Below are 18914 nucleotides of genomic sequence, written 5' to 3' on the forward strand. Positions count from 1 at the left end.
CAGAAGTATATTAGAGGCTCTGTGCATAATTACAATATTTCAATTGCCCAGTCATCTCTCAAATTCAAATTATTTAATTTTTTAATCATCTACAGATGATAAGGGGGGAGATGGTCATGCTAGAGAATGACAAAATGAGGCTAAGCTCAAGAAAACCTTGTCTTAAATAATTTGCATTATGCCTTTGACAATCACTAAGATACAGAAATTCTCAAGTACGAAAAGAGTAAGCTACAAACTTTGAGAATCAAATAACTTTACGTGTTAATTGATTTTACCACCAGATTGGGACACCTACATTGTAAAACACTTTCTTTATTCCTGTTTATATTTTTTTTATAATTCCTGATAGTTGTGCTTAGCCAACTAAAATTGTTGTTTATTAAACTGAACAATAATGGAGGATATCTAACATGTTGCACTGGGATTCATCCTTTCTGATTATACCAAATTTTGTAATCCCTTCATGTTGAGTGATAGCACACAGAAACAAATTAAAGTCTCGTTCACTTATGTCAGTCTTTACAATTAGGCCTCCAAAAGACCACTTCCTTGTTCTGAATCTGGACTTAGTGTCAGCCATCAGGATGAATTCCCAGGGCTTGTTTCCAGATGGTATAAATGAGAGATTGACCATCGCTTCCCCAGAGAAAATTTTTTCTTTGACTAGATCATGAAAAAACTGCTAAATATATTTTGTTTTCCCTGGGTATGGAGTTTTTTCAGAACAGCTATACTAGGGGAACTTTTTGCTTGGCTTTCAAGGACAATGCCTCATTCCTTCAGAAGTGATGGAAAAACAGATTGTAGTGAAACTGGGCTTTATCTGATAAATATACAAGGTTCCCATCGATGCAGTTGAATGAAAGTCTCCTCATGTAAATAAAATTTAATTCTTCTGAAGTTACATTTCTCAATGCTCTTCTCCCTCACTGGATACAGAGAGTATTTTCAGAGATTGAAGATGCGTGGAAGTCCAGTTGGACATGCCTGTTCTTTGAGGAATAGAAATAAATAGCAGAAATACTAAACATTAGAAATATTTGTCTCACTCATTAGTAACCAGGCAGAAACAATGCATGTTCACACAGAAAGTAAAGCAAGTCCCATAATACGTTGGCAAAAGTGGTCAAGAAGTACTTCTTTCCTCCATATCCTTTTCCTTGGAAGGCAGCCTGACACTTGCTAGTCTTATATCTGATGACTCTGGATTATTCATTCTATATGATCAAAATTAGCATGAAGTGGTTAACTGTCCTCACCCAAGGAATGGAATTACTTCTCTTTTTGCAGAAAACTTACAGGAGAGTGTAAAAAGGCTGCATGTTTTTCCTGAGGAAAAAGTGTATTATATCCTTTGCAGGTGACACTTTTGCAATCTTTTGGTTATATGTTCTCCCTTAGAAAGAACATTCAGCTGCTGAAGGGGCAGCTTAAAGCCTTAATATCTTGAATAGGGTCTTCATCTTCACCTCAGAAAGCATAGGAAATAAAGTTAATACTTTTGTGGAAGATAACTCAGTCTCTGCTAAGCTTCCTGGAATTAAAAGCGAATGCTCATCTAACTTCAGAGATGCTTATGTTAGGAAATAAGTAGGCAAGAAAAAGCTTATGAAAGTGGAAAGCTGTGTAGGTCCTTCTTGTCTGATGTAACTAAGATGGAAGTGGAACTGTGAGCAAAGAAACCTCCTGCAGGTGTATTTGCTCTGGCTTTTTCAGTCAAGATTTTACTTGATCATGTTTTTTATCAGATATAGAGAACGATATGGTTACTTAATCTAACCTTGATAGAGCTTCAAGAATTTTGATTCTGCCTTTATTGTGGCTTGTGTGTTAATCCATGGATTAGCTGAATTTCTAACAAAAAGTGCTGTGTAAAATCAGCAACTATACCACTGTTTTTTCCTGCATTGGCAATTACAATTAGCAGTGCAGAGAAGGTAGTTACTACTGCTTGTACTAAGGTAAAAATGTTTTTGCCCATGCTTTTCTTGCAGTGAAGAATCTTTTGGCTGCTTTATCCATGCTGCTGCCACCTTAGAAACAGGGAGGAGCAGTATTTTCTCTCTAGAAGGCCATTTCTGCTTTTCTGGGAAGAGTATTTTCTGGGGAACAATCCAGCCCAATACATTTTCTTAACTTTGTGTTTTTTCCCAAGTCTATCAGGGTTGCTTCAGGATTCACAATCATATAGGAATGTTGCAGACTTAAGAAAAAGTAGAGCTTGAGCAAATCAGATAGCCGTACAAGTCATTCCATAAAGAAATAAGTATCAGAAGTGGCAATAGAAAATAAAGTTTGTTATTAGAGCATTTTTGCAAAACTTCAGGATCTCTGTTTTCATATTCTTGATCTACTGAAGATACAGTTGTGAAGAGTCCTAGAGGTAACTTAAATTCTAGTACACCAGAAGCTATTTCATTAGTGTATTCACTTCTGTGACTTCTACACAAGTATTCAGTGTACCACATTGTCCTGTTCAAGTGAAGGAGTAAGTGCCTGTCCTTGTTTGCACAGTACTCTTACTGCTGGTATCCACTACTCAGACATGTAAAAGTAAGGCTTTAGGTGGAGAGTCTTAACTACACCCTTGGTAATCCTCTGTCTTCGAAACTGTTTTCAGATCTTTATTTGAGAACAAGTAAGGATAAAATAATCTCTCCTTTGTTAAAACAAAATTTGCCTAATCTAGCTAAACAAAATTGTTAGGTACATCTATGCATGTGTTTAGTAGTTTTTAAAGGTTTTGAGATGTCTTATCTTACCAGTCTAGATGAGCCCCTTTCTACTGAGAACAGATTAGAATTGCTTTGTGACTTGGAAAGGTGAGGCGGGAATGCAGAGAGAGGGAAATTAATGCTATCACCCATTAATATTGCACCTTCATTTCTAGCAGGTGATTCTTTAGAAGTACAAAACCACCCTTAACTCTGCATAGAAAAACAGTTATGGTTGTGGGGGTAGAAGCTTGCTTTCTCCGGATTCTTGCATCAGGAAGAAAACAGTGTCAACCAAATCGGCAAAATACAGTAGATTTAAAAGAATCCAGCTTACAGCAGCTGCCTTAAGATATGTCACAGACAAGGCTGGAAGCATGTTGATGCGCTACTCAAGTCCAGGGAGAAAAATGTGAGGAGCAGCTTCTCAAAAGTGAAAGCTGTAGTTCATTTAAGAATCCCTCAGGCCCCATTCAGAGTAACTGAGCTGCCTTTGAACTCCAAGCACGCACACACTATGTAGTGAAACACTGACTGCCCTAAGTGCGTACCCAATTTAAGCTATACTGGCAGTTATAAAAATAAGATTTAAAAAAATAGTGGTTCGGATTCTGAGCAGGAGATAACTGTCCTGGTAATTATGACATATTGCAAATCATGTCCATCATGAGACTTAGATTTTTGGAACTGCAGAAGGAAGACTGTTACAGGAAAGTTGTGAAGTAAAGGACATTGGAGAATGTTTACAACATGCTTGATTGGAGATCTCGAGGCCACTGTTTCTTGGAAGTAAAACTGGCAATTGCAGGTGCAATGATTTTCTCAGTCTCATCACAGATGTGTAACAAATTCCAGAAAGGCTCTAATTCTTTAGTTTCTAGTCTCAACCTAGAGAGTGTCATGTGAGAGACAAGGTGTGATGAAACTTCTTTTCAGCTCCAGAGCTGATAAATCTGTTTTTCTCAGAAAACTCCTTCTGTGAGGTATTACTTCAGACAACTCCTACTCAGTGTCAAAATCATTGTAAACATTTGAGCTGAATCTGAAGTTGGAAAATGCTGCTTGGTAATGTGTTTCTTGAAGATGGTCATATGCTAAAATGGAGAATAAAAGCCTAGTCTGTGAGGACAAAGGATAATTCCCATCTGGGAAGAATATCTGATTTAACTGAGTTCATGGATGAACCTATTTCATCTGTGAGTTGAGGTAATTTTTTTTTTCTCTAAATTAGTTTCACATTGTGGTGAATTAAAACATTACTGCTTGAGAATTGGTCTTCCTTACAGAAGGAATTCTAAAATACTAGATACAGCTCTAAACGAAAGAATTTATTTTCCTTTCTCCCCAGTCCCTCCAAATTGCTCAATAGTTCCTAGTAGAGACATACTAAGACACATAGACAGTAGCCTGATCTGTTTCAGTCTCTATGATATTAACTGGATTTTGAACATGCAGAATCTTTAGCCAGAAATCAGACAAAAATGATTTCAGCATATGGTAATTTTTTTCCTGAAAGTTAAATGTCTGCCTGGTATAGCAAACCATATTATTGCAACTTACCAGCTGATCTAACAAGTGGGTTTTTGCTCCAGAGCAGTCAGGATGTTAGAATACTATGGAAACTTTGGGTAGTGCTCAAGCCATAATCTAGCCATCCCTTCTGCACACCAAGAAGAAAATGAAATATTTTGGTAAATCTAATAGGTATTTTACCTAACCAATATTAACACACAGAGCTATATTTAGTGTTGTTTAAGATTGCATTGGGTTACACTCCCTCCACCCACCCACTCTAAAGTATAGAAATATAAAGTTAGAGGGAAGGACTTCTATATTCATTTCCACTTTCATACTGCCTACAATGCTGTTTGGTAGCACACTCCAAAGGCTTTCACTGCCATTTCTAAAAGATAAGACAGCAGCCTATCGCCATTAGATTTGCACTCAAACATAATCAAGTAAACTTTTTCTAGCGTTAAGGCAATATAAGTTAACATGCATGAAATGTGTGAAAGTAAGTGCTGAACTTTCTTTTGTAGCTCATATTAAAGCACAGGAGGTTTGGGTTTTTTCTCCCCACCAAAGGTGGAAGTGAAAGCCTTTCAGAGTGTGTTATCAACAGTGCCTAGGCAACAGAAAAGTGTGGTGGAATACAGCAGTCTTTCCCCTCTTTATTTCTGTGCTTTTAAGGTTTGGGTTGGATGTGTATATCCTGATGCAGTCATGATTGTCACTAAGTATAGTTTTTGTTTGTTAATTTCCTAGTTTGTATACAGCTTTGCTGTACTTCAGTGGATAGCTTCCCCAGTCAGGGAGAAGGGGAACTACATCTTCCTGGGAGTCAGAAGGAGAACTGCACAACTGAAGCTAAATCCTGACTGTCGACCCTTCTGAAGGGTATGAAAGGCTATCACATACCTCAGAACATGTTCTGTGTCTAACTTCGCAACCGTTGAAAAGCTATGAAAGGCAATACATCAGACACAATCTTCCATGTCTGACAGTGAAGACATCATAGGAGTTCTCTCCTGTTGACAGGTTAAGAAACTTACCACTTCTTTTTTAATATATCTTAAATTCTCACAAGAACATCTGGAAACCTGAGTATGGCTAGGCATGGTAGCAACAGGATCTGTGCCTATTTTTTTCCTCCTTCAGGGTTTCTTATCCTTACTGAAATGTGATGTGGGCAAAGTGTAGCAAATAATACATTGCCTGTCAGTTTTAAAAACTCTGGAATTAAATACATTTTTACAAATTGGGGTAAAGATATAAGGTAAGAATTGTCAGAAGCCCTTCTGCAAAAGGACCACAGTAATGCTGGGGACATGGAAAAGGAACGACATGATTCACCCAGAGCTGTGGTTTACACAGGCAAACTGTGTATCAAATTACTTAAAGTGTGTTTGGTTTATTCCATAGTTTGCACAAGTGGTCTAAAATCTTCACATGCTTGTGGTGGCAGGACTTCAAAAAGTATTTCAATTAGGAGCAAAATGTGGCATTGCTGACAAGGTCATATTTGTTTGAGGACCAGCAAAAGTCAGAGATTAATAATTTTGAAGTTTAAGTTTGTGTTTAAGTACAAAATCTGTTTTCAAGCTTCTACATGTGGTGAATCCCATACACCATACCACATTGAGTGCAGCAGAGCTAGAATACCTTTAATTCCTTTATTCTGCCTCAAAACCTCAGCAGTCTATATTGGGTTGTTTTTTTTTTTTTTGTATGACAGACCCTAAAAGCTGGAGACACAACAAGCTGCTGTTCATTATATAGTCCAGGTTCTTCCTGACATCAGTAGCAACCTCATGTAAAGTGGCTAGAAGTTTGCTTTATACACAGTTTGGAGTATATACTTAGGTGTCTGTGTCAACATAAAAGTCCATTAGAACTCAGGTCTGAAGTGCTTCCTTCGTGATTCTCAGATGGCAGTGGCTTTGTACTCATGCCATCATGTTAAGTAGCTTTGGCTTGCAAGTATTTGCTATGTTATTTAAAAAGCAGTTGTAAATTGAATCAATAAACAAGGTAACTGGAACACAAGTCACTGAGAAGCCTCTGTGAACTGAAATTCCCAGCTAGGAGGAGATCATAGTATGGCTGTATCCACAACTGCCAGCTAGGGTGGTGACTGTAATCTTGGTTTGTTAAAGGTAATGAGAAAGCTTGCAGGAGCAGGAGAACAGTCATGCTGTGTAAGACTTGGTTGCTTTCACATTTATGTGATGAATCATATGTAGACACATGATGCCAACACTTGCATACTAAATGTATATGTGTATTTTTGCACACCATAAGTGATTTATTTATGGGAACCCAAAGAAGGAGAAGCAAATTCACTTGGTATTGATGAGCTCAAAATACTAATTTAATACACTACTGCTGAAGACCTGCTCCCTAACAGTGACTACAATGTATTTGGATTCAACATCCATGCAGATGTAACAAAACTCTGAAAACTGACTTTTATCTAGCTTCACTCTTTTAAAATCAAGTCCTATAAAGTGAATAAGCTTGATTAAAATAAATAAGGATAGAATGTTTCCAAGAGACAGGCAACCCTCTCGGATGGCCAATGCACAGGGATACCATCTATTTAAAAAAAAAAAAATAAAAGAAGCAAACACAAAAAAATTGACATTTCAAAAGTGAGGGCCAGATTTGCTGAAGGACTGAGCATTACAATTCAGTTCAATTTCAAATTAAATCTGAAAATTCAGATTTCAATTAAAATTCAATTTCTGTTTTCTGAAAGACTCGTTGTTAAAAGTCAAGATGGAGTTTGGTTCCAACAAATGCAAATGGATGCAGTTGTGCAGAAATTTCAGTGTTAGTTTAATGTATTAAAGGATGGGCTCTGGATTACCTGTTATGCAGAAATGAGATTTCTAATATATTTTAAAGATACCACCTCAGTGCTTAGTAGTAGCAGCCTAAAACCAATGTGAATATTAGAAATCATCAGGAAAGGGATAAAAAAAACCAAAAGGGGAATCCTTATTCTAGTATAAATCTTCAGTGTTGCCCTGTATGTAGATCCATCTTCAGAGGATATGGTAGGAGTGGGTGGTAAGGAGGGACCATTAAACATCAACTGGATTCCATATGAGGAACAACTTTTTGAGACAGGTGAAGGGAGATGTGGCAGAATGCTGCAGAAGCACGAGTGGCATCTGAGAAGGTGAATGAGGAATGATTGCTCTTTGTTTTTCAGCAAGATCTTTGAAGGAAATTACTAGGTGCTGCGTTTAGGACAAACGAGAACATATCTTCGTATACAGGCGTAGTCAAACTGGAACTCATTGCTACAACTGTGAATACTTAAAAAGGAGAAAAAGAGAAATAAACATGACTAGAGTTTACAATTGCCTGTGCATTTGATGTTGGTTGCTGTTGGAAGCAGGATGTTCATATGTTTTGTTCTTGCATGCAAACACAAGACTAATTTAGATTGGAAAAATCCATAGAAAATGATACAGGTTTTTGAGTGTTTCTTTAGGTTTTGGTTACCCTGTTGGCCTGCTGTTACACTGCTTGAAAAGTTTCGGTCACAATTAGAGGGCATAGACAAACACAAGCATTACAATGCATCAGCAGCTCAGAAGGAATTTTTAAACATCCTTTATGGCACGTATGAGGCAGTTGCCCACTATTTTCATGAATGGCCAAGGCACTTTATTTTTTTGAGGAATAGTGGGACACTTGAGCAAGTGACAAAGAGTGAGATCTTCAGTAGTTTGTACATCAGTCCTTAGTTTACAACTTGACTTTTTTAAATTTCTTTTTTATTTCTTTCACATTTTTAAAGTTCTTTTAAAGCTGAAACCCCTTAACTGTGCTCATTTTGTTTGAAAGCTATGCTTATCTTAGGCATTTATATATGCACTACATTACTTCAGTCTTCAACCCACTTCCACATGTCGGCACACAGAGTATAGTAATGCTAAAAAATAAAGTAATTTGAATTAACACTTTCTAAATCCTCAGAAGTCTTAGGTACCTCATCCTGCCACAGTCCTTTAGGGTTTTGCTCTGCCTGAGGCTTGCTTTTCAAAAACAAAACCAAAAACAAACCCAAAACAAAAAAAACAACCCAAATTCTACTTCAGTAGCTTACTATTTTATCACTTAGAAGGAATTTAATTGAAAGGGAAACATGGTCTGTTTCCACAATAACTGTTGTTCCCATGTAAAATGTCATAGAGCTAGGAATCCTTAGGCATTCTACTTTGCTTTCAAGACTAACGGCTGGGCAAGGCTGCAAGACATGGAGTGTAAATAATAGATTCTGCTAGCACTTTCTCTGTATTCATGCTTTATTGTTTCCACCCTTGTTGAGCTTAACTGGACTCTTGAAATCTAGTGAAGATATTAAGGTTATAGCATACTATTTTCTGACCTAGTTAATGTATTTTTTAAAAAAAAAAATCTAAGCTCTGAGAGTTTCAACTGTCAACAGACTGCTAGTTGAAAAACTTTGCTGTACTACAGAGGGACAGTTAAGTACCTTTAACTGGGACTCATGCTAGGGTGAGGTGGTGACAACACTTAATTGCATGTCGAACAGTAGGAAATATAAAAATACAGTGGCTGATAATCAGCTTCTCTCTTGAGCCAGTCTCTTTCAGTGAAGTGCCTTATGAGAGGCTGCAATTCTTTTTTTAACCTGTTTTTAAGCTGTTTTAACCTGTTCTGCTTGGGTAAAGATAGCCAACTTCACTGTAGAGCAGAAAGTAAACCAGGTGGCCATAACCTTTTATGCAACAGGATAAGAAATAGAAATAAGTGGAATTAGAAGTAAGAGCACTCATCCAAGAAATGTGAGATCTGGATTCAGTTCCTTCTGAAAAGGTTCAAATGCACATTTCTCCGCTCTGAGGAGTAATTTTACCCACCAGTCTTTGCATTGAAGCAGAGTTCAAAATTGATTGAGCCAGAAGGAAAACAATAACAATCTTTTGTGATTCTCCCACTGGCTGCCCTCCCATTGCTAGTTCCCTTTGTTCTGGAATTCTCCTAGTATTTTACAAGTTTAAACTGAAACATTTTAAGGTATCTTTCTTTTGGGGGGGAAGCACTAAGAAGGCTCAAAGTATGTTACCACCTTGTCAGCTAAGATACGCTGACTTAGTCGCATGCTATCATGCTCTGATTTTGGTACTTACTAAAGAAGTTGGTTTTAAGAAGACACTTTCTAAGGAAATAAATCTCATGTAAAAGTTTTCTTTTGGGGAGAGGATTTAAGAAGTGATAATGAGATTTTTGACTTGTTCTTTGCTACAATAGTAAAATACTAATGCCCTCAACGTGTCCTATCCTAGATCTATATCAAGCTTTTTTGGTAAAGAATACTTAACATACCTTAACACACTGTTCTTATAAGGGCTTCCACCTCAACAACACCCTTGTATAGCACTACCTGGACTCACATAAAATGTAAGCATAGACTGCCAAGTCCCTTTTTTCCTCTCCAGCTCCTTAGGACTGAAGTTCACTAGTGAAAATGCACATGCCCTCACTCTCTAGATCCACAAGCATACACGTACGTTCACAGATCTCTTGAATATGAGTGTGGGCTCTCTGCCTCTCTGCTGTCTGTGCCTGGATCCTGAGTGCTCTTAACTCACTGTACTTGTCTCCTACTCACAGGCTAGTCCAGCTTGATTCTGTCCATGCCTGGAACCTGGGCCTCCTACTTGCCACCTAGTCCAGCTTGAAATTTGCCAGCAAATTATGTATACTGTGCTCCTCCACTCCCACCACCATATTTAGGGAAAATGTAAATCCCTCCCACCCCACGGAGCTGGTGCCCAGGTACATGGGTCCTGTGACCTGCAGTCCCACTCCAGCTGAGGTGCTGAGACCCTCCCTCAGCTTCACCCCAGTCCCCTGAGCAGCTGGCATCCAGGCGCACGGGCACTGTGGACTGTGAACCTGCGCCAGTGGCTGATGCTGGGACCCTAACCTGCTCCAGTTGGAGCAGCCCCTTCACCCAAGGTCTGACACTGGTTGCTGGTCCTGAATTCATCCTTTCTGGACACCCCAAGAAACATGCTCCCTAGTCCCCCAGCTCCAGCTACTGAGGCCAGGACCCCCACCCACTCCAGTTGCTGGCCCCACAGACACAGGGGTTTCTCCTGAGGGTCTGATTTAGTTCCTGGCCCAAATTCACTCACGCTGGTCTCAGTTGCTAGCACCTAATCTTTACAGCACTCATGTGGGCCAGAGAGGGAGGTTATGTGGTAAGATAGTTAAGAAGAGATTCATTACTAAGTTTTGCACAGTCCCCCTTGTGCCTGTCTTATCAGTTACAAAGTCCAGGCTGGCTCTCTGCAAAGCCATGCCTGTAGTTTCTTAATGGCCCGTTAATTAGTGACTGGAGACTTTCTCTCTTTGTGATTGTCTCTCTTATCCCTTGTCTATCAGGTTTGTGTCACCCTGTGTTTTATTTATTACTTTCCTGTTATTTATATCTCCCTTTGAGCTGAAAAGGTCCTTGATCTGATAACCTTAATGAAGCAGATGCTGTCACATTCCACATACCCTTACAGTATGTTGCTTTTGTATATTTTTTTAAAATTGTTTTTTCCCAGTAAAACATGTCAGGGAGGAAAATGCATCCTTTTTTTTAAGACTTTTTATCTTTTGTCTTTTTTTTTTTTTTGCATAGCTGGCTCCTGTTTATGACCTACCACTTCCAGCATTCATGTTAAAAGATTAGAGTTAAGGGCTTTCTGCCAAATATTCTTTGCAAAATACAAATTTAATATAACATGGCATGATGTAAGTGTAAGTGGTTTTCCTTGAGGACCCCAGATTGCTGTACTAGAAGTGCAGATTCTGTGGTAAAGGAAACAGTGTTCATGGGACTTTTGATACAACTGATACGCGGTACGGATTACCAAAGTAGATGCAGAGTGGATGTTCAGACAAACAGGAAGGGTAAAAGAAGTATCAAGCAGTTCTGGGTGGGTTTTTTTTTCCACTGGGTAACCATCCACACTGTGAACTGACTATAGCTTTTTGCTATATGTAATCTGATAGTTTTCTTCTGTGGAGCTCCTTTGAAAGGATCTCTTTGGCTTTCTTTGAATTTGCCTTTACCAGTTCTGTGATGACTTATATTTGTAAAATGGTAGTTTAAAAATGTAATCCTAAGCTCTTGCTTCTTTGAATGATCCTTACGAAAGTGTTACAGATCCTTGTCATACGTGTGTAACTAAATTGGTTTCATTTCTGTCTTACTGCAAAAGGCTCTTTCCAGAGGAAGTTACTAGAAACTTTCAGCTGCTGACTAAATACTCATTTGACTTGTATGAGTTTGGTGAGCTAAGCAGTTAACCATGCTACCGAATCATGTGTTGCTTTGTCTTTTCACCTGGAAAGAATATATTGGTGTTTGCTTGTTTTGAGGAGTTCTTACAATACATTCTCTCTTTGCTGTTTGTCTCACCCAGTGGAGATTGACGTATGACACACAGGCTTAGGAAGATTTTTTCTCTGTTTAGGGGATCTTAATGACTTAGTGGTTTACTGACTTAATAGCTGAGTGGTTCACTACCTGGAAAAATAAGGGAAGTATGGCATTCTTTTGCTGTCAAGGTCTGATTAAGTAACATATTAGATATGGCAGTCACTTCTATCTGACTGTGTTTTGAATTCTTTTGGAATAAGCACAGACCCCGGTGATATCTAGGGTTTGAATGTAAAGCTGAAAACTGATTTTTTGCCCCCTGATAAGTCAACCTTTCATTGTTTAATGTGTTGTGCTGAGCATAGATGTTAATTAGCTCCTCAGGCCAAGGAAGTTATTTCTAATTTTTATTATAACCTGACATGCTATTTCTTTTTGCAGACAGTCATAGATGCTCATATCTTTCCAGCTCTTATAAATATTTTGCAAACAGCTGAGTTTCGGACAAGGAAGGAAGCTGCTTGGGCAATCACAAATGCAACATCTGGAGGCTCTGCTGAACAGATCAAGTACGAAATAGTTCAAATCTTTCAAGGCAATTGAGTGAATTAGTGTTTGTGTAAGAAATCAAACTAACAACCTAGAAACTGGAAAACCTTTCTGTATGCTTCCACTGTTTGTATCCAGAGAGACCATGTCTTTGTATTGAGTTGTGAATAAGCCATTCATTCCTTTAGGGAGAAATCACATATGTATTTCAGCTGTAATACTTACTTCATTAATTGAACCATGACTCTTATGTGAAAAAAACTAAATGCAACTTTTAAACTCATTTCTTAGTGGTCATGGTAGAATGTAACAAAGTATATTAGCAGTCTGCAGAGGAATAGCTCAGTCCTTCAGCCAAGGGCATCGTGTGCATTGTTTTTCTTGTTTAACTTATCCCAGTACATTATGCTTATATGCAATTTTCTATAAAACAAAATAATAAACTTATAAATATGTTAAATATAGTTTCTGTTAATATAAATTATTTATAAATTATAGTTACAGAATTATAAAATTACATTACAAAATTAAATTATTATTTCATACCTGTAGATGTATATAATTTCTCCAGTTTCTCCAATCAAGTTGATATTTTATCTGGTTGTTTTGATTCTTAGACCTTCACGCTAAGTGCTTAAATGGCTACACTGGTTATAATTTTGCAGACAATTTACTGGGTTCCATGTGGTGTTTTTCAGGTATTTAGTAGAACTGGGATGCATAAAACCACTCTGTGACCTCCTTACAGTAATGGACTCAAAGATTGTGCAAGTAGCACTGAATGGGCTGGAGAACATCCTGAGGCTTGGAGAGCAGGAATCCAAACGCAGTGGCACTGGCATTAATCCTTACTGCGCTCTTATTGAAGAAGCATATGGTATGAGCAAAACATCTATGGAAGTCAGCAGTTAAAGCAATGATCATGAACCCATTAGAATTTCAGTAGACGAAATTCTATTAATTTCCCCATCACTGTTATCTGAAAATGAACTGTTCTTTGACAAGTCTCCATTTACCAATGTACTCCATCTTTTACATTATTTTTGTATGTAGATTGGAGACAGTGTGTGCAGATCTTCTTTTCTTAATTTCTTTTGACCCTGAGGGAGACTTCTGGGCGTCATTCAGCCTCAGTATCTTCCCTCCACGGCAGATAAGAGTTCAGGCGTACTGCTCGGTTGCTCAGGTCTCAAACGTTCCTTTTCCCTCTCTGCTGCCCTGCAGAATTATGGCAGCAGCAGCAGCTTTCCTTGTTTGCCTTTGCTGTGCTGAGGTTCTAGCATGTACCAGCACCATTTCATCCCAGTTTTGAGATGCTTCTGCTCTTAAGGTTAGTTTCCTTGTCGATTGGCAAGTACTTACTAAGAAAAATAAAAATGGATTATCAAGAGCAGTGTAGAAGAGAATAGTATTGCTGAACATGGTTTCTTGAACCATGGTTGCCTTCACGGTTACCTTGACTGCCAGGGAAGAGTTATATCAGAACAGGATTTTTTCTTGCCTGGTTCCAGGTTTTAACTTGCCTTTTCATGTCAGTGTTGCAGAAATGCCTGTAGAGTATCAGAGAATTGTTTCCTCTAGTCTTCATACATAGTAAAAGGAGCAGACAAGAAAGCCACTACAATTCCCAATATTAGAGATTTACTAGAGTGGCTGAGACTTGTACTTCATTACAGCATCATTCCTAGGTATCAAAAATATTTTAGTTTGCTGTATTATTTTCATCTGTTTCTGACTACAAGGCTTAAGTTTGCCCACCTGCTTAAGGTCTGCCCAAAACTGGTTGCATGAGTTTAACTGCATTGTATATACACGTGATACACATTAGGTGATGGAGCCTCCATCCTTGGAAGTCTTGAAGACTTGGCTAGGCACAGCTGACCTAATCTGGTGTTGGTAGTAGTTCTGGGTTGGGCTGCAGGTTGGACTAGATGATTACCAGAAGTCTCTTCTAACTTGCAGTTACTTGATTCTGTAGTCATGGACCTTGTAAACAAAGCACGGTGAACACACTTTCAGGAAACATGGTCCTAAAAGTCTCTTCAGAAAAAGTGTTTGAGGCCTTGTTCTTTACAGATTGAAGCTTGTTGATTTTATTTTTTGAGGGAGAGAGTAGAGGCGGACAGGAAACATGAAACACATCACATAGTTACAGGGAACTCTGTAGTTAAACCTCTTTTTCCTTGGGAGTGGAGAGTACAAGTTGGGTAAGGGTCTCCATAGAGGGACCTGTTCTTTCTGAAGGTGGGAGAGAATTGTCATGGAACTTGATGTTCACAACAGACTGAAAATTATCATGGTCATATGCTTTCACCAAGCTGTAACTTTTACGTACTACTTTTCTCTGCAGGCCTGGACAAGATTGAATTCCTGCAGAGCCATGAGAACCAAGAGATTTATCAGAAGGCCTTTGATCTGATTGAGCACTACTTTGGAACAGAGGATGAAGACAGCAGCATTGCCCCACAGGTGGATCTCAGCCAGCAACAGTACATCTTCCAGCAGTGTGAGGCTCCCATGGAAGGCTTCCAGCTCTGAGGTGCCCCTGTGCTGTGTGCTCCTATACTTGGCCAATCCTGTTGTTGAGCCACAAGCCACCCGTGGAGTGATTCTCTCAATGTTTTCCATAACCCTGTTTGCGCTCATTCGCTTGCCTTGTGCACATGCTCTTACATACGTCTGGAAAACTTTTGGCTCTCCATGGCAGGATGCCCCCTCCTTGGCAAGGGGTTGCCAGAATCGCCCTTCTACTCTAGATTCTGAACCTCTCCACTGTCATCTTCGTGGAGTTGAGGCACCTTTCTATTCTTTGAGATATTCCCTGCTCCTATTACAGGAAAATAATCCCTCCTCCACTAGCCCTCACACTCCTGGCATCCAAGATAAGGCTGCCTTTCTCACGTATTTGCTGCAGTGTGTACCTGCAGTCCAGGGAGACATTCAGACTTTCTGAGAACGTAGCTGAATTCATTCCCCATACTCTTCCCTGGATGCCTCTTTGGATGGCTGTGAGATGCGTTAAATCTTCACATGCAATGTATCTACTTTGCTGTATGTGCCAGCTGGGGTTATTGGCATATAGAACATGTTACAAATAATGGAGTAAGTTCTCTATCCCCTGCAACAACAGGCTGCAATGGACATGTTTTCTGGTTCTTAAGAATACTGAACACATCTGGCCCCATCCCTTCTCAACACTGAGCTCCCAAGCTGGATTGCAGACCACTGTGGAGATTTGTGTACCTTCCCAGTCTCTCCATCCACAAAAAAAGAGCCTGTGAATAGGTCACTCTTACCACCTCCCCAGAAATGACTTTCCAAACCAGCTTCTAGAATGGAGAAACTACCCCTTCCTGACTTCATGCTCCAGAGGTATTATAACTACAGCTGAAAAATTCCTGTCTGCCTCTTCACAATTTTACACAGCGTGACTTGAACAGATTTGTCTTCTGAAAAATTACCTTCTGAATACAGAAATCTTAATTTGTAAAACTTAGCACAAGGAGCATTAGATCTCCTTTTCACTTTCACAAGACAAGAGCTTTCTCTCCGGCTCACAAAATAGAGTCCTCCTGGTCAAGCCCCTTATTTAACAACAAAAATGACACTACATTCAAAGGATAGTAATATTACACACAGATCTGCCTGGCCCTTTCATTTCATTTTTTCCTTTTGCTGTTTACGGGACTTCAGGTGAATTAGCAGGGAACGCATGGTTCCTACAGGTGAATATCTATAAGGCATCGCTGACTGCATGACAGCTGTAATCTGCAGCTGTAGACTGCCCTTCTGCTAGCAGCATGTTCTTGGCTCCGCAGCCTGCTTGGATCACAGACATCTGATGCAAAGGCCAGCCACTCCTCACTGAGTTCAGCTGACATTGACACCAAACTCTTCACACAACCGGGGAGAGGCCGCGTGATTGAAAGCAGTAGTTCCATTTCTGTAAATGCAATGGATTCTCCAGGCTGTCCGCTCCCCCCTGCATCGTATGTTCTTTCAAGCCATTTTGGACACTCGGAACACACATTTGTCCAGTGTAAACATTTCAAAATTGCCACTGACAACTGCAGTGTCGTGTACCTGTGACAAATGTTAGTGGCAGAACTGTCTGCAAAATCCTCCTTATGACTCCTCTCAGTGACAAGCCACTGCAAAAGCAAAAACAGCCCATTGGATACAAAATAATAAAAATACATAAATCACTTGTCAAACTGCTGAAAGAAGCTAGGCAAAGGCCTGAACATCAGCTCTGTGTGACCATTATTTAAATACAGTCTTCGGTTCTGTCTGTGCTTCAGGATGGAGACTGACCTGTGTGGCCACTGCAGAAGCCACCTGCTGCCTCCCTAGCTAAGCCAGTTGGCCTCCACCTTCCCTCTCCCAGTTGTTCTCTAGTGCTGCTTTGTGCTGAAGGAACATTTAGTTTACTGCACTTGATCTGTAAATGGACTTTGATTCTTTGTAATTTTAGGGGGTTAAATTTGGTGGTTAATTTAAAAAAAAGCAAAAAACCCCTCAATGTTGCCTTTACATCACATATAAATAACTGTGTTTCTCTTTTCTTGAAGGGTGATAGAAGCACTGATTAGTAGCAAAATCTTGTTTTAGCTTTTGGATTTTTTTGTGCTGGATTTTTTTACGTGTAAATTTCCAATAACATGTCATTTCTATAAGATTTGTTTAAAATCATGTACCTCTTACTGGATGGTATAAAAATGCTACATATTTTGTAAACAAATCTGAGCAAAGTGTGTGTGCATATATTCTGTATATTCATATATGTATATTCTGTGTATATATACACTAGTGTGTATATATACATATATACACACACACGTATATATATACACACATACATATGCGTGTATATATATACATATCTATATATCTATATATCTATATATATATATAAGTGTTTTCTCTTCCAGGCTAGTGAAAACAATGTGGTGCATTGGCGTTTCCCTCTCCTGCCCCCCAAGAAAATAATGACAATTGCCTCTAAATGAGTGAATTAAAAAAGAGTCCATTTAAGCTGAATGGTGTGCCTTCCTGTGTAAGGAGCCTGGCCAGTGTTTGTTACTTTTGCTGTGGATATGTGAATTCAGAGCAGATAAGTATAAATCTTTAAACTTGGTATGTTTGTTTGAAGTGACAGGCCTGGTTGACACAGGTAATATTGTTATCATATATACTTAGACTGTGTAAGGCATTTGACTGGTACTGCATAATATTTTGACTGAAAACTAAAACAACACAAAAATCAACATGGCACACATTAAATGGATTAAAACGTGGCTAACTCATAGGTCTCAATTTAATTTTAAATGGTGCTTAATTGAGTGTATTTCCATCAGGATCTTCCAGCAACCAGTTCTTGGCCTTGCTTTACTTAGCCTTATTAATAGGTTGAAAAGAAATAAAATTACTTCTAACAAAGGCTGCAAATTATATGAGTATGGAAGGGAGATCAGACTTGTGAATTATGGAAGGAACAGCTCACTGATACAGACCGATCAGAATTACTTGGTAAGCCAAGGGCAAGTCAACTATTTGCATTTTAGTAGAGCCAGACGCGTAGTGTGACGTTACCCATCTAATAAATAACATTCAGGCCACAGGTGAAATACTCTGTTTTGGAGGAAAAGTGCCACTGAAAGAGTACGAGGATCATTATACATTACTGTTTGAACACTACTTCCTAACACAATTCTGTGTGGCTAGTATAATACTCACAGGTACAAAAAGAAATCTTGAGTAGAAACGGGGAATTTGTATTAACTTTATATTTGGCATTGGTGAACTCTCTCTTACAGGAACAGTCTCAGTGTTAACACACTCTCAGCAGTTAAAAAAGGGGTGCTAAAAATTTGCAACAGCAATAACTGTACAAAGGTTGTAAGTTCCATTCAGACGAGAAACAAGGCACTTTTTTAGACTGACATGAGAGTAATAAGGGTTATGTCCCCTGCTAGAAACACTGAAACCGGTATTCTCTGCTTTCATGAAGGATGTGCTGCTTCTGAAACAGGAACTATCTCGGAGAACGCCTCTAGCTTCCACTTTTGTGAAGTTCACACTGTGTTTTGAAATGATCTGTTTTTGTTTTGTGTGTAAGTAGGAGGCAGCGTGGTCTTATGTGTAGAGGATAGGCCAGGGAGCCGTCAAGGTTCTTGGGTTCTTCTCAGCTCTGCCATGCAGTGTGTAGTGCCAGAAAAGTGACCTCACTTACTTTCTTCTTCCCTTATCTTGAAAATTGAAATCAATGCATTTGTTTCTGTCTGCTTGTGGAGATCCAATCTAAGCACCTTCCAAAAGCCCCACAAGCTGCCAAGGTGGAAAGACTGATGAGAACCAGGAATCTCTGAGTTCTTCTTGCAGCATCAGTAATGAGGTGAAACTACTACACTAAGGTTTTAACAGTGTCTAATTTTAAACTGGACATTAGAGAAAGGAAGATGCGGGACAGGAATTGTTATCTAGCCGTCCTGTCCACAGACCTGTAATGCCTTTCAAGTCTTGCGTATTTGTGGAGGCAGCGAACAGGAGCTATCGTTCTTTCATTCTTTCTATTGGTAAAGTTCCCGGTGGAATGTTGGAGGCAGGGTCACTCTCTTGGATTCAGGAGGATGCAACAGATGATGGGGCAGAAGGTTATTGAAAGCTCACTAAGCCAGGACTAGTGCTTGGGGCTCTTGGGAAGACAGCACACATGCAAACAATCGTTTGAG

At 39.2% G+C, this 18914-nt stretch overlaps 1 protein-coding gene across 1 annotated transcript in view; it reads left to right on the top strand.

The window, feature by feature from the left end:
- The window catches only part of KPNA1 (karyopherin subunit alpha 1), a 53653-nt gene extending 38125 nt beyond the window's left edge, over positions 1 to 15528 (top strand). Inside the window, exons 12-14 of the mRNA XM_075715071.1 lie at positions 12076 to 12203; positions 12882 to 13060; positions 14534 to 15528. Of these exons, the coding sequence (XP_075571186.1) occupies positions 12076 to 12203; positions 12882 to 13060; positions 14534 to 14721 (495 nt within the window). The 3' untranslated portion in view covers positions 14722 to 15528. The remainder of the gene's footprint in view (positions 1 to 12075; positions 12204 to 12881; positions 13061 to 14533) is intronic.
- Positions 15529 to 18914: the final 3386 nt, after the last annotated feature.

The sequence above is a fragment of the Pelecanus crispus genome, chromosome 1, assembly GCF_030463565.1.
Source record: "Pelecanus crispus isolate bPelCri1 chromosome 1, bPelCri1.pri, whole genome shotgun sequence".
NCBI lineage: Eukaryota > Metazoa > Chordata > Aves > Pelecaniformes > Pelecanidae > Pelecanus > Pelecanus crispus.